This window comes from Protopterus annectens, chromosome 1.part1 (genome assembly GCF_019279795.1).
Source record: "Protopterus annectens isolate FY-2018-M chromosome 1.part1, PAN1.0, whole genome shotgun sequence".
Lineage (NCBI taxonomy): Eukaryota > Metazoa > Chordata > Ceratodontiformes > Protopteridae > Protopterus > Protopterus annectens.
The window spans coordinates 1,947,664,094-1,947,680,453 of NC_056726.1; the positions used below are offsets into that span (position 1 = coordinate 1,947,664,094).

The 16,360-nt window shown below is 43.0% G+C and overlaps 1 protein-coding gene across 1 annotated transcript in view; it reads right to left on the reverse strand.

Annotated features, from left to right (window-relative positions):
- Positions 1-16,360, reverse strand: part of LOC122816779 (solute carrier family 4 member 1 adaptor protein) — a 937,474-nt gene that overhangs the window by 334,346 nt on the left and 586,768 nt on the right. The window contains exon 8 of the mRNA XM_044089801.1: positions 13,840-14,026. Coding sequence (XP_043945736.1) covers positions 13,840-14,026 — 187 coding nt within the window. The remainder of the gene's footprint in view (positions 1-13,839; positions 14,027-16,360) is intronic.

Sequence of the window (16,360 nt, forward strand, 5' to 3'; positions counted from 1 at the left end):
GGTTGATTCTGAGGTAAACCCTATCCGGGTGAAAAACCAAATATGGTGGTTTGACACAAAGGGCTTGCAATTCCGATACCCTTTTGGCTGAAGTTATGGCCAGCAAAAAGGCTGTTTTCCAAGAGAGAAATTTGAGATCAACCGTGGCAGCCGGTTCGAATGGGGGACCAGTCAAGGCCTGCAAGACTAAGGATAAATCCCATGGGGGTACCACCTCTTTAACTGGAGGCCTAAGGAGGAAAGTACCCTTGAGGAAGGTCTTACACAGTTTGGAAGTGATAATAGGACCAGACTCTTGCCCCACATGGTAGTATGAGATTGCTGCCAGCTGTACCTTGACTGTGGAAGAACTAGCCCCCTGGTGAAAGAGAGAGGTTAGAAAATCTAGAATCGATGATATCGGGGCTGTAAACGGGTCTAAACGACGGTGTTTTGCCCAAATGGTGAAGCGTTTCCACTTACTCCGATAAACCTTCCTGGTGGAAGGCTTGTGTGCTGCTACAAGAATGGCTTTCACCGGTGATGAGATCCCGGGAGACCTTGTGAGGAGTGGAACTGGAGCAACCAAGCCGTCAGCTTGAGGTTGACCAGGTTTGGAGTCGGAAGACCGAGAGGATGAGAGATGAGATCCGGAATGGGATCCAGAATCCATGGTGGATACACTAGGTGAGACCATAGGTAAGGGAACCACGTCTGACGAGGCCAGAATGGGGCAATGAGGATCATTCTGCTCCCCAGCTGCGTGGCTTTCTGTAACAATTTCAACATCAGGGGTAGAGGAGGGTAAGCATAAAGCAGACCAGGAAGCCAAGCATGAACTAGAGAGTCTCTCGGGGACTTCCCTGGAGGGGGGATCAGAGCGAAGTAATCGTTGCATTTCGTGTTTGAAGGAGCGGCAAAAAGATCGCAACAAGGTCGCCCCCATCGGGCAAATACTTGCTCTGCCACTCGGTGGTTGAGAGACCACTCGTAAGGAGTCAGGATAGTACGACTGAGCCTGTCCACTAAAATGTTGGACCGTCCCGGAATGTGCTTTACTATGAGAAAGTGGTTGGTGGAAATCGCCCATTCCCACACTCTCATGGCCTCGCGGCAAAGGGGGTAAGACCTGGTTCCCCCCTGTTTGTTGATGTACCAGACTACCGACATGTTGTCTGTCTGTACCGCAATTGTCCCTACCGGAAGAGTGTTGTGTAGTGCTTGCAACGTCAAAAGCACCACTCTCATCTCTAGGACGTTGATATGCAAAGAGGTCTCTACGTCGTTCCAAGTGCCTTGGACTGTTCTGCCTGAAAATGCCCCCACCCCAGGCGAGAAGCGTCCGTGGTCACTGTGTCGACTGGTGGAGGTAGTGAGAAGGGACGGCCCGTGTAGAGGTTGGGAGACTGGAGCCACCACAGGAGCAATTTTCTGCAAACCTTGCTTAAGGAAACGGGGTGAGACAGAGGGTTGCAAGACAGGGACCATTGTACCTGGAGGGTCCACTGCAGAACCCTCATGCTCAACCGGGCCAATGGTAGCAGAGGGATTGCAGCCGCCATAGATCCTAGGGCCCTCAGAATCAATTCCACCGAAGGAGTTTGCAGATGAAGAATGGCCTGCACATGTAACATCAGGTTCCGAAGTCGATCTGGAGTCAAGAACGCAAGCATCTGTCTGGAATCCAGTCTTGCCCCTATAAAATCTAGCATCTGTGTAGGGATGAGAGAGGATTTGGTCATGTTGATGGTTAATCCTAATAGTGGAGCCAGACCGAGAAAATAGTCCCTGCCTGAGCAAAGTAGATGCCTTGTTGGGGCTGTGAGGAGCCAGTCGTCCAGGTATGGAAAGACCTGAATTCCCTGGAGTCTCAGGTGGGCCGCTACTACCGCTAGGACCTTGGTGAACACCCTGGGGCTGAGGTGAGACCAAGGGAGGACCTGAATTGAAAGTGACTGGCTCCCAGCCGGAAGCGGAGGAACCTCCTGGAACGCCTGTCCATTAGAACGTGATAGTACGCATCCTTGAGGTCTATAGAGCACATCCAGTCATCCTCCCGCAATAAGGGGAGGACGGATTGCAACGTGACCATTCGGAACTTTTGTTTGGGTACCGCCAGGTTTAGGAAAGAGAGGTTGAGGATGGACCTCAAGTCCCCCGTCTTTTTTGGCACCAGAAAGAACCTGGAGTAAAACCCTGATCCGACTTGATCTGGGGGGACGGGCTGGATGGCTCTTTTTTGTAGAAGCTGCTGAATTTCTGCAGCGGCCGCCTTCTTTTGACTGGGTGGGACGTCGGGAAGGCTTCTGATTCTGGGGTTGGCTATGAAGGGAATTAGGTAACCTCTGGATATAATGCGAAGCACCCAGCGATCTGTTGTTATGGACTCCATTTTGCCAGGTGCTTCGAAAAATGCCCCCCGACTGCCTCCAGAGTGGAGCAGTCGGGAAACCCCTCAGGGGTTCTGCGTGGGCCTCTCAGAGAAAGGTTCTCTGGACCCAAAATTCCTCGGACCCCCTCTGCCTCTGGGGCGGCGTCCTCCCTGTCCTCCTCTGCCACGAGAGGACTGGTTGTCCTGAGCAGACTGAGATTGATGCGATTTTTGGAACCACATCTTCTTCTGACCCTTTTGGTTCTTGGAAAAGGACCTCTGGGGCGCAGAGAAGCGGACTCCGACGGCAGACAAGGTCTTCCCATCTTTCTCGCTCTGGACAAGAGTGTCACGAATGGTTTTGCCGAACAGTGCAGGACCATCAAAAGGGGCATTCGCGAATGACGCCTTAAAGGGTTCCGAGAAGTCACAGTGACGGAGCCAGGCCTGTCTCCTCATGACAAGCCCGACTCCGCCTGCTCTAGCGGCTCCCTCTGTAGCATGAGACAATAGCCGCATAGAGGTATTAGAGATAGAGCGGAGGGTGGCCATTCGGGAAGAGTACAAATCCTTGTCTCCCTCCGACATGGACCCCAGGGGGGAAGCAGCGTATTCCTTAATTAGGTCCCGCTGCATCCTAATAATGTGTGCCATATAGTTCAAGGCCCTCATAGAGAAGGTCGCTGAACTGAAGGCCCGCTTCCCAAGACGGTCCATTGCGCGAGACTCCTTGCTCGGAGGATGAACCGTGGGGTTCTCCTGAGCCAACTCTTTCTTAGTGGCTGCAGCCACCAACATGGCATCCACAGGGGGACCTCTGCTCCAATGTGATCTCTCTGCAGGGGGGGCTCAAAATTTTGTCTGGGCGCTTGGGGATCGGCTCTACGGTGTCCGGTTCCTTCCAAGCCCTAGAGGATATGAGATCCACCAGGGGGTTGGGTGGAGAGGACACCCAAGAGGTAGATGGTCCTGCCTCGAACGCCTCAAGGAATACGGACTAGTCAGAGGAAGCCTTGGGGGCAGACCACCCACCTCTGATTTTGAGCATTTCCATGATGTCTCCAAAGGAGACATCCTCAGGGGGTGATCTCGGGAGCCTTCCCCTTCATCCAAGTCCGTATCTTCTGTGAGACTCTCAGGGGAGTCTATGTGCCTCCTTTTGCACTTTGCCTTGTGGGGAATCTCCTCGGGGGGGGGGGGTTGTCCGAGGAGTCCTCACAGGCTGTAACCTGTTCCACTGGAACTCCTAAAGGCGCTGAGGCAGGCTGCCCAGAGGGCCGGGTGAGGGGAGCCAGGACCAGATGAGAAGGAGTGCAGGAGGGAGCCGAAGCCAGGACCGGAGGCCTGGAAGCACTCGACAGTGCCCTCTCCACCGCAGCGAAAGCCGAGGGGGAGCCGCTCTCAGACGGATCCGAGATCCGACTTGGATCCGAAGCGGGGATCGGACCCGGTGCCGAGAACATCGGATCCGAAGGACCAGTGTGCTCCGACCGGGACGGAGCCGAAAGCACACCGAATCCCTCGGATCCGAAGCTCGGCCCACGGCTCCGAGAGGTCGGATCCGACAGACTCGAGGGAATAGTCGGAGCCGACGTGCCCAGCACGGTCGGCTCCGACCTACCCCCGGATCCAACGTGGCTCGGCTCCAAGCCCGGAATGTGGGTCGGAGAAGGAGCTATAGGAGCGAAAAAAGGGGTTGAGCTCCCCCCCAGAGGGGGGGAGGCAAGAGCACTCCCATCTGCATCTGGGCCTGGATGAATCTCCTCATCATCCGGTCCATATCCGCATCAGACATGCTAAAAGTGGACCTCGACGAGGCCACCGAGGCAGACCTGGAGTGTCGCCTCGATGACCTCGACGGGGACCGGATCACCTCCTCCTCGGGTCCCGGGGAGAAACAAGGGGATCGGATCTGAGGAGGAGGAGATCGAGAAGACTTGGACGGGGAAGCCCTCTTGGCGGGCGGGGCCGATGAAGAGTCCTCGGCCCGCCGCTTAAGGTGCTTCTCCCGCTGCTTCTCTTTCCTGGCCTCCCTATCCTCCGGAGCCGAAGCGGGAGGTTGAGTTCCGGTCGGAGGAAGGGAGGCAGGGGTGAATGCTACCGGGGGGGGGTAGCGGGCACCGAAGCACCGGAGGCCGAAGCAGAGTCTGGGGGTAGAAGGCCCGCCAGAACTAGCTTCGACCTTCGATCCTTAAGTGCCCTGGGGTTGAACACCGCGCAAATCGCGCACCCCGAAGAGAGGTGCTCAACCCCAAGGCACCTAACGCACCGAGTGTGGCCATCAGCTGGTGAAAGCTTGTGACCACACTCGGTGCATTTCGAAAAAATTGCCTTAGGGGCCTCCGACATACTGTAGGAAAACACACTCACTAGGCCCCTAATTCAGTCACACACACACGCTACGACCAGCGGGGGAGGGAGAATTATACTTAAATTAAAACAAGTATGTTATATATATAAAAAGGAGAAAGGGTGAACCTATCACACACACAACCAGTCACTCAGAATAAAAAATACAAAAACTTTTTTCCTCACAAAACGCCAAGAGCTCTGAACCTAGCTGTTGCTTGAAGAGCGGCAAACTAGATTTGAGGTCATTTAGGGCAGGCAGGGGATTATGGGTAAGGGGGAGGAGCTAGGAGCTCGGATCTATGCTATGTTAGAAGTTGCCGGCTCGGATCCGAGATCGGATCCGTATCCCACAGGTTGCTGACAAATGAAGTTCCTACTTCAGATCCTGCTTTAATCACAAACAGACAAAAAATCTGAAGCAAAAATGTATTTATTTATTTTCAGTTAGATGACCGGGGAAGTCCACTGAGCCAAAAAGAGCCCATTTTCAGTGGAGGCATGGGGAGAAAATCTCCAAGCAAAATTCAATACAGTATTTACATGCTGCACGATACACATAATATTGAAAAGAATAAAGTAAGCAAAAACATACATTGGAGAAAAGCTCCAAGCAGAAGTGAATAAAGTATTTACATGTTGCATATTATTCTGCAAAAATATGTACAGTTGAGAGTTATGACTGGAAGTTGTACATACCTATAAGAAAGTCTGGCCACTCAATGATACTTTAGTGGCCGGACTTTTACTGTTGGTATATTCTCGTGCTCATTTTTGAATGTTAATGGCCAGTCATCATATAATAAGAATTAATTCTGCAGTGCTCACTTTTAATTGGTCAGTGGTTATTCTAAAACTATTACAATAATGTTGCTTTAATCAGAAAGGGTATAAGACTGTATGGCTATATTTTTCATGGAGACAGGACCTTGATTTCCTAGTCTCCCACATACGTGCCTTTCTTTGCAATATAGGAGATTATTATTCCCTGCCGAACTGTGTTGGGTGAGAGTCATTTGGTACTCAACACTTTGCTGCCATATACTCAGATTTCTGAGCCTTTTGTGCTGCAGCATTATAAATTGTCACTGGGCTCATTGTGACAGGTTTTCTGTCAGGCAAATTCCTGGTGTACCAATAATTTCTTTCTTTACACTCAGCAGAGTTTAAATGTCTCTACAGGTAACCTTTACTAATAATTTCTCCATTACATCTCATTTTGTCTGAGCGGGTAAATTGTATGCATAATCAACCACACTAAAAGCATAAAGTTTATTTCACCGTGTGCTAGCCGAGTCTAATCAATAAAAGACAAGGACAAAGTATCTTTGTCAAAAGGACAAAATATCCTTCTCAAATGTGAGAGAGGGTTTTTAATGAAAAACAAAGAAAAAGAACAGACAGGATTCCTTCACTGAGAGTGAGTGAATTTATAAATATAGTTGTATATATATCTCTGCTATTACAGTGTTTTTTATTAATGGGCACCAGTACAAATGGTTTAAAAAAAGCTGGAGTATGAGACTTCAGGCAGGTATAAGTTTAATTGGTACAGAAAAGACAGCTGTAGTTATCTGGTAAAATAGGCTGAGTTCACTAAAAATGATAGTACTCTACAGTTTCTGGAAAAGGGCACATTTGAGAAGAAAATTTTAGAAAATCTAGAAAGTAAACTGAAACAAAAAGGTAATAAGATACTAACCTCCTGTTGGTCAGCATTTAATTACTGGCAAGAAGAAGCTAAAAGTAACAAAAAGGAATCTGTAATTGTAGGTCTAAGACATAACTCAGCTAGATTAAAGCCACAGCTGCAGGCAGCTAATGGAACAGTAAATTCATTCCAAAAATATGCAGATGAGAGATCACATTCCTGTGGCATGTGCCTGTTAAGACAATCAGAGAAGTTGTCAGTTACACATCTTGAATCATCAGATGATGGATGACTGGTCGTCTCTGCTTTCTGCACCCCCTCTACCTTATAACATTATCAGTGCCTCAAGAAGCTGATAGCTCTTCTCTGAGAGGACAAGTGGAGGTGAGTGTGGCAAAAAATACCACCACTTCCACAGATATAGCCCGTTACTTCCAGCACTTCTAATCATCCCTCTGGGTTTGTACATAACACTAGATTCCATCAACAGTGACACTCAGTACCCACTGTAACAACATTAGATTAAATGTTAATACAAATAGCTAATAAAGGAAAACAAATGCATCACAAACAAACACAGAACTAATGTTAAGTATGTTGGAAATTTTAAGAAGATTCCTTATAAAGTTCTTCACCAAAAGGACACATTTTGAAAAAGATTAGGCAAATCATCACATGTTTCTGATTGTCATAGATGGGAGGTGTATCAGTGGATACCCCCTGACAAACAAAATATAGAGAATGAAACAGATTTCAATTTTTCCACTGATTTTGATATACCTACTACACAAATACAACCACTGCAAGAAGTACCAAATAAAGCAGCAGCTAGATATAGCAAAGCTGAACTTATCATAAGGGTAGCATGTCCATGGACTGCAGTGGATTTTCAAACCATAGTAGATTCTCCCCTGCTATTCAGACATATTCAGCTAAACATGTAAAGATTTTAGACCATGTACAATAAAAAAAAACAACTACTGAAGACTTGAGAGCAATACTAAAAGCCTCTACACCACCTAACATTCTCAGAAAAATTGAATAGAGGTGATAGCATCCCAAAACATACGGATGATGGATTTCTGGCGGTCAGGAATAGCTTATTAAAAGCAATTACCCACAGCATGCCCTTCGACCCATAAATGGGCAAGAATCAAAGCTATTGTGCAAAAAGAAAATTAATATATTCATGCATGCTTGCAGTGCATGACAGATGCATTTGAAGCCTTTTCTGGACAACCAGAACCTATGAAGCTCACATGGTGTTGTGGTACATTACTCTGACTGTGGTGTGCAGGGCCTGGGTTTGAGACTTGGCACAGCTGATTATTATTTTTTTGGCTGGGAGGTTGGCATAATGGTTAAGGTATTTGCCTTATAAACCAAAGGTGCAGGGTTTGATTCTCACACAGGGTAATTGGCTAGGCTTAAAATGGCCCACAAAGGCCATTAGCCTAGTACTAATCTGTGAGTCTATGAAAGGTGCTGCAGCCAGCGGATTGTCAGTAGCTTTTGTAGACGGTTTCTACCTCCCATACAATAGCAAATAAGGTTTGTTTAAACTGGCCAAGATTGAGCATTCATGAAAATGTGAATCAAGCACAATGTGAGGCAGACAATATACTAAGGATAAAAAAGGAAGTAAAGAAAAAGTTAGTTGACATTCAGCTCAAACAGCTTGATACTGACTCACATGGAAGAGGAAGAAATAATTGTGGGGAAAGAGGTAGATTCCAATTTTTCCAAACATAACCCACAGGGACAATGTCAGCAAAATTATTATCCCCCGGCATCACCGCAGTCACAGCAAGGTTTAAGTACTTGTTCTAATTGTGGTCAGGTCAAACAGAGCATTGATGAAATGAGTGTTCACTTTCTGTACAGGAAAAAAAAACTGATGAGTTTTCAACCACCACAGAAAAATTTAAAGAAATCCACCTGTACAGAATACTATTTGGGAGCCACCATTGTGGCATAAAAAAAAACTCTATTAGGACTGCCATGAGTAGGGAACCACAGTTATTTCCCTTGGAACAAAATGACCAGAACAGTCCTATAACTATCCCATTTCTCATCAATACAGAAGCTGCTAGATCTAGGATTACGTAAATACTGAACATCTTCCACTTTCCGAACAAACAACTTGGGGTGTGGCAGTGTCCAGAGTCCATTTAGGCTATCTAGAAACTAAACCTGCTCCCATTCAAATTAGTTCACTAAAATAACAGCATGCTTTTATTACAGGAAATTCTGTCCCATTAAATCTGTTAGGTAGAGATTTATTACGTAAATTACGATGCACCAATTATTATACGTCAGATGGTGTATTTTTTAGATATATCTAGAGAACCTTTAAGGTTATATTTAAATTGTACAGATGAAGATGCCCATTTCACTATTTTGACATCAGAATGATATGTACAACATGCTGACTTGGGAGGATTTAAAAGTAATCCCTCCACAGCTCTGGGCAATAAGGAAGGATTCATAAAAGACACAGACCCTGTGCTCATAATATTGAAACCCTGCAAGCATGTGACTATGGTAGTTCAGTACCCTTTGGTGGCAGAAGAAGAAAAAATTAAACCTGTCATTTCTGCCATGTTACAGCGGGTCTATATCAGTTCACCGAAACGGCTGAAGTTCGAACACCATATGTTCAAACTTCTAACCACGGAGTACAAAAACATCAAAGTCTTAGAACAGCAATTTTTTTCCCCAGTGAAAAAAAATCACTGTTCCAAGAAACACACACACACACACACACACACACACACACACACACACACACACACACACAACACAAACGCACCAAAAAACAGCAATCCACTCACAAACACTTAAAATTCTACATCTAACCCTACTCTAAACTGTACATACACTACTATCTATCCACTTACCTTGACCCAAACCCTAACCCTAAGGTCCGTCACTATTGCACACTCACCTGACCTGTGCCCTAACTCTAACTCACCTATCCCGCTCTAACTCTAAAGTCTGTCACTATCGCACACCCACCTCACCCACGCCCAAACCCTAACTCACCTAAACGGCGCCCTAACCCCAATGTCCACACAATCGCACACTTACCTGAACCTGACCCACAACTTCCCACTACAGTCCTGATAATTGCAAAGCTACAGAAACGGGCCCACCGAATTCGGTGTTCTGCGGCTTCGCGATAATCAGTGTTCGAACTTCACAGTTCGAACATCTGGTGTACGATCATCAGCCGTTTTGACGGACTGATATAGACCTGTTACAGCAAGGCACCACTGTCCCAGCTCAAAGTGTCTGTAACATTCCAATTTTACCAGGTAAAGAAACCAAGGAAAAATATATATAAAGATTTGTACAAGATTTATGAACACTGAGTGCAGCAGTAGTTCCAGCATTTCTGGTAGTCCCGAATCCTGCCACAATACTGAGATGTAGACAAATATTTCACCTGCCTTCTTTTCTGTCCCTATACATCCAGAGAGCCAATATCTAACTGCAATTACATATAGAGAGAAACAGTTCTAGATTACTACATTGATATGTAGAATCACATACCTTTTTCGATAGAGAGAAAAAAAAAACAGCAGGACAAGATTACATTTCCTGGTGGTTCTACTATAATTCGATATATATAGATTATCTGCTTTTAGCTTCAAAGGCCCCTAAATGATTGCAAACAAGAGGCTATTTTCCTTCTGCCAAAGTTAACACAGTTAGGATTCAAGATTAACAAATGCAAATTGCAGTTACAAAAATCGCAAGTTCAATACTTGGGACATCTTACTTCAGAATTTTGCATTCACGTACTGCTGCACCAAAAACAGCACTACGCCCTAATAAAACAGTTGCAAGCCTTCTTGGGACTAACAATTTACTGTTAAAAATTGATTTCTAATCATGCAGAAGTAGTAAAACCTTTATTAGAATTACTAAAGAAAAAGAACCATGAACCGTTAACCTTGGCAGGAGTGTCACGAATAAGCTTTTGTACAATTACTCAAACTCTCCTGCACTTGGGTTGCCAGACTATTCTAAAATATTTTCCTGTTCTGTAATGAAAGGAATAAAGCAGCATTAGGATTTTTAGCACAATGAAGGAATGATGGTTACAAAACTACTGCTTACTTCAGTATGAATCTTGGTCCTGTAGAGGCAGCCCTCCCTCACTGCCTTACGGCGGTGGCAGAGATGGCACACTTAATGGAAATGATGGCTGCTCCAACTCTTGGACGTATGACTTATGTGCAGTTCAGCATTCCTTGAGGCACTGTTACTGAAGACTAAAGTGCAATACTTACGTGCAGCATGACTGCCTTAATATGAGTTGTCTTTACTTAATAACCCTTCTTTAAAGATTGTCCAATGTCCAACACTTTACCATGTTTAAGATGGAGAACCTCATACCCACGTAGTTGTCGTTAACACTATTTCCCCCTAAGTTAGACTTAGAAGATATTATATTACAGATTCCAGATCCAGTTCTTTTTGTGGGACTCCTGTATTCAAAGAGACAAAGGTGAACGTGTAGTAACCTTTTCTGTTTGTACACAAGGCAAAATTTTGTTGATTGGACAATTAAATGGAAATGTGCCTGCTCAAATACCCTAATCTGCGCTATCGCTGAAGCCTGTAAGACTGGCAAAGACCAATCATTGGCAGTTTTCACAGACCTATGTTATACCTATGGAGTAGGTCATGATTTTGGGTCACTTTGGAAAGAAGGTTATTTTGCTTTATCAGGAATTGTTATTAAAAATGCTGTTTTATTTTATTAGATGCTTTACTATTACCAAGGATGGCTGCTGTGGTTAAAAATGAAGTGGAAATGATGACTGCCTTATAACCAAGAAAGACAACTATTAGTAACTTGATAAAGAATACAGTTCCTCATTTCCTCGCATTCTTAAATGTAGCCATAATTCTGTATGAAAACTAACAGTTTTTAAATTATAAAAAAAAATGACTTAAAGAATTATATACTTGGACCAAAACTAATAATATTACTAGGCACATATTATAAAAATACTTTGTAATCTAGTTAGATTGTATGCTCAACATGGACAGGGATTATAACTGAAATTTATACTATTAAAAATTGTCTAAATATTCTGGGCATGCCATGTAAACAGTTAAGAATGTGTTTTTTTTGCATGTTTTAGATCCAAGACAGAGTACAAATATATAAGTAAAATTAGAAATTTAAAATATATGTAGGTGCAAAGTGCAACACTTTGAATATACCTTTGAAGCTTTGGAGCTAATAAGCACAGAAAACAGAACGGTGTGCTCATTGTTAAAATATTCAGGGTACCACACAAAGCATATACAGTAGATATAAAAAGTGTACACACCCCTGCTAAAATGCCATGTCTTTGTGATATAAAAAATGGGATCACAATAAATCATTTCAAAACTTTTCCCACCTTTAATGTGACCTATAACCTGTACAATTCAATTGAAAAACAAATCTGTTAGGGGAAAAATATAAAAAACGTACAATAAGCTAGTTGCAGAAGTGTGCACACCCTTAAACTAATACTTTGTTGAAGCACCTTCTGATTTAATTACAGCATTCAGTTTTCTTGGGTACACACCTGCCATCAATTAAAGAGGCTGTGAACAACCCCAAATAAAAAGTTTAAAGTTTATACAACAAAATCATGATGTCATGTCAGTGACATGCTCTAAAGAAAACATCAACAGATTTTATAAGTAGAATGAGCAGGAATGACAGCACACAGAATGTTACCCTGCATGTGCACACAATTTATTTCATGTTGTATTTTATTAAAGGTCATTGGTCAAGGTGACTTTCAGGCAAAAAGAATAAATATTTTTGTGTGTTTCTTTCTGGTGATGCAAAGATGCTCTTTGACCAAATAAGTGCATTTTGTGTTCCAGCAGACTTTTTTTTGGTTAAGGCAGATTCAAAGAAGGTTTGGGTTGTTTATGGATGTGTTTTTGTTAAGGTTCTTTTTTTCCACTTGTATTGCTGCTTGCTGCAGTATTTTTATTTTTACGGGCATGGAAGGTTGTGAATTTTTTTACATCAAATAATTAAATTTCTAATTGCAGGTACAGAAGGACTATTGTGCACTGTAAAAAGAGCTTCTCCCTCCCACCACCCATTGTGTGACCATGCAGTTATATGCAACAAGTAAAGGAAGCCTGACCATCCTTGTAAAAATATATGTATAAAAGCGACTGCTTTTGCTTCCAGGAACATTTAGTTTTTAACTATAATAACTGAAAAAATTCTCATAATGTTGTATTTTGATGTATCATAGGGGAACCTAAAGAAACCCTATGCCTTATGAACCCAGGTGAATGGGTTAACAGCATTGGTTACCATTGTAAAGCAAGACAACAGCTACACTGTATTAGTCTGCAAGATATGAATAAACCGATTGCTAATAAAATGATAAAATACAAGATATGACTAAACTGATTACAAAATAACATCATTTCCTGGTTGCTGAAGTGGTCTTAACAATTCCTGGATTATTTGAGAATATTACCTATTCCTTGCAGATGAAAAAATGGTCTTAATACCAGATGCTAAGATGCTTTCAGTTCTTGTTGCAAATTTGTGATTCTGGAAGATAAAGTACAATAAAGAAAGCTTCAAAATGTGTAGCTTTAATATGTCACAAGGAAACCACAGTTTCTTTGGACTTCTGTTAGGTATTTCATCAGCATCAGATATTTTTTCTTCTTCAAAAAAACTGTTAAGAAACTGAATGTTTATTGAGGTATTACAAACAATCAATCTATGACTGGGAAGTCCGACACAAGAAGGTAAAATAAGTAAGTGAATGATGGATTATCAAATTAAGAGAGCACAGTTTCAAGTGAAAATTGAGTTGAAAAAGCTTTTCTTCTTAGCTGTTGCTCTCTATTTTTCTTTCAGCTAAAAAAGAAAACAAAAACAGTTCATTCTTGGAGAGGAAAGCAGGTAAGTGGATATCATTTCATACCCTTTAGTCTTGTCTGACAAGGAAGAGTTGAAAGTCCACATCTGACTCTAAAACACAAGACACAGAATGATTTTTCAAGCAAAGGAAGTCCAATATTCGTTTCAGTCTCACAAAATGTAAATGATAGTGATGGGAATACCTGTGCAGGAGTCTGAAATACAAAGTAAAGGAGGAAGGAGAAAAAGAGAGAACCAGTCTTAGATTTGCTCTATTTTCCATATAATTAATGCAGTAGTGCTGCTCAAACAAAAACTCAGACGCTGGAAATATAAAGACTTGCAAATGTTGGAAGAAAAAAATACCCCAATACACCACACTGAGAAAGAACTTCAACATTCTAGTGGACATCAGAAATAGTATACTCAAGGTCAAAAAGGAAAAATGCTTCCACGCAGGCAAACTAGCAACTGCATTTTCTCCAATTAGAATCTGAAAGTCTAGAAGACATATTTGCATTTGGTTTAGGTGTTAATGATATGTGTGCTAGCAAATGGTAAATAAACCTTACTTACTGCGATTTTAAGATAGGTAGAGATGTAGGCCTGACTATTTTGATCAATTTCTTCAACCTCTGTTCTTCTTTCTTCAGCTCAAAAGACTGCAAATGCAGCTTCTTCCGTGCAACACTGTCCAACACTCCTCCTGACCTTATTTCGGTCATGAAGGCATCAAGTGGATCTTCAGAAGACTGGCTTGAACCTGGTGAACATAAGATGATTCAGCTATAATGATGCTTTCACATTTGTGCATACACCTCTCAAATTCTTTTCTCAAGAATTCTGCACAAAGCCAAAAATAAATGTGGGACCAAGGTCCAAAATAAGGGACAACATTTAAATATGACTCTAATTGACTTAAAAAGTTAACAAAAAAATGCTGGATGTTGCATCAATGTGCATTTTGCAATTGTAAGTTTTAACCACTAATGTCTGGCATTATTAAATGACTAATAATCAGTGATTTCCCAGGGAAAAAATTACAACATACAGGGCAAAAATCAAAGACAAAATCATGGGCACTTGTGAGGCATGGCTGTATATAAAAATTGAATGTGGAAAGTAACCAATTAGCAAGAACTAATGTTCGCTTAATAATGTACTTCTATTCACAGAAGTAAAACTTGGCAAGCCAATTAGCTCAATGTTGAATGCACAGCATGAAATCTGCAGTGCAACTATTTTTGTAATATCTTAACTCGGTTGCCAGATTTCCGACTGGCCACGTAGGGACAAACAAAAGTGCAGACGGAAAAAAAAAAAAAAAAAAGGGTCTTTAATGCGGAACATCAGAGTTCCGCTTTAAACAGAAGAAGCTCTGTTTTGCGATTTTTTTGATTGGCCCGTATACCGGCATATGGGCTAATCAAAAATCGCTAAACACAGAGCTACTTCAGTTCCGCATTAAACAGAAGTAGCTCTGTTTTGCGATTTTTTGATTGGCCCGTATACTGGTATACGGGCCAAACACGGAGCTACTTCTGTTTAATGCAGAACTGCGATGTTCCGCATTAAACACAAGAAGCTCTGTGTTTAGCGATTTCTGATTGGCCCGTATACCAGTATACGGGCCAATCAAAAAAAAAACAAAGCTGAGGCTGCCGGGGATTTAAACCGGCAGTGCGGGACTCGGGATCAGGCTGCTGATCTCGGGACAGTCCCGCCCAAATAGGGACGTCTGGCAACCCTGAATTAACTGACACAATGCCTGAATGACACCATTTGAAGCTAACAAATGGACACCTGACATATTTAACTGAGTGCACAGAGATATGGGGCTTTTATTGTTGTGTTCACTGATCCTTTTTTATAATGACAAAGGTGTTTTGCTAAGTGACAAAAAGTCACACTTGCTCTTCAAGAGAAAAGTACAGTTTTGTACCTACCATAAATGTAGATGTTCGAGGATTCCCTTGCTGCAGTCCTGACAATTGGGTATAGTCCGCGTCCCAGTCGGCCCGAATACCAGAGTATAAGGCTGACGTCGGTCATGGCGCCTTAGACTGACGTCAGTACGTCAGGGTACTAATGCGCATGACCGACGTCATTTCCTCAGTCTTTTCTTGCCCCAGATGTCAGAAGACCCAAAAAGACAAGTCCCAAAAACAACCTGCACCAAAAAACATGTACAATATATACAGTAATATATACAAAAATATAAGCATGTAAACTCACCTACACAACCACCCTGAAACACAGAGGGAAGGAGGGTAATTGGACTGAATCCTCGAACATCTACATTTATGGTAGGTACAAAACTGTACTATGTTCTTCGCCTTCCCTTGCTGCAGTCCTGACAATTGGGTAGAATCCCAAAGCAGAGGTAAGGGAGGCTGGCAAATTATAAAGTAGCAGGAGCTGACAACATGCCTTGTAAAACAGCTGTGGCAAAACCAGCTCTAGTCTTAGAGTATATAGGCAGGTGATAATGCCTAGAGAAAGTATGCACTGAACTCCAAGTAGCTGCTTCCAGAATATCCTTAGTTGCCACCCCCTTAGAAATGCTGTTGAAGTGGCAGTAGCCCTAGTGGAATGAGGCCTAATCCCAGCTGGAACCTCTTTGCCATGATGGGAATAACAAAATGCAATGCAAAAGCCAATCCACCTAGAAATAGTTTGTTTTGACACAGGCTTGCCCTGTGAACCTAAAGCAAAAGAAACAAGTAACTGCTGAGACTGCCTAAAATCTTTAGTCCTGCTCAAATAATAACGCAATTGCCTGTGTACATCTAAAGTGTGCAAAATCTTTTCCCCTTTATTTTGAGGATCTGCAAAAAACGTAGGCAAATGAATAGTTTGGTTTAAAGCCACACTAGAAACCACCTTAGGCATAAAGGAAGGATTAGTACGTAATGATACCCTGACCTTATGGAAAATCAAAAAGGGCTCTACTGCCATAAGGGCCTGCAACTCAGACACCCTTCTTGCAGAAGTAATAGCCAACAGAAAAACAGTCTTCCATGACAAATATTTCAATTCAGCAGTAGCTGCAGGCTCAAAAGGTTGTAGAGTAAGTTTTTCCAACACAAAATTGAGA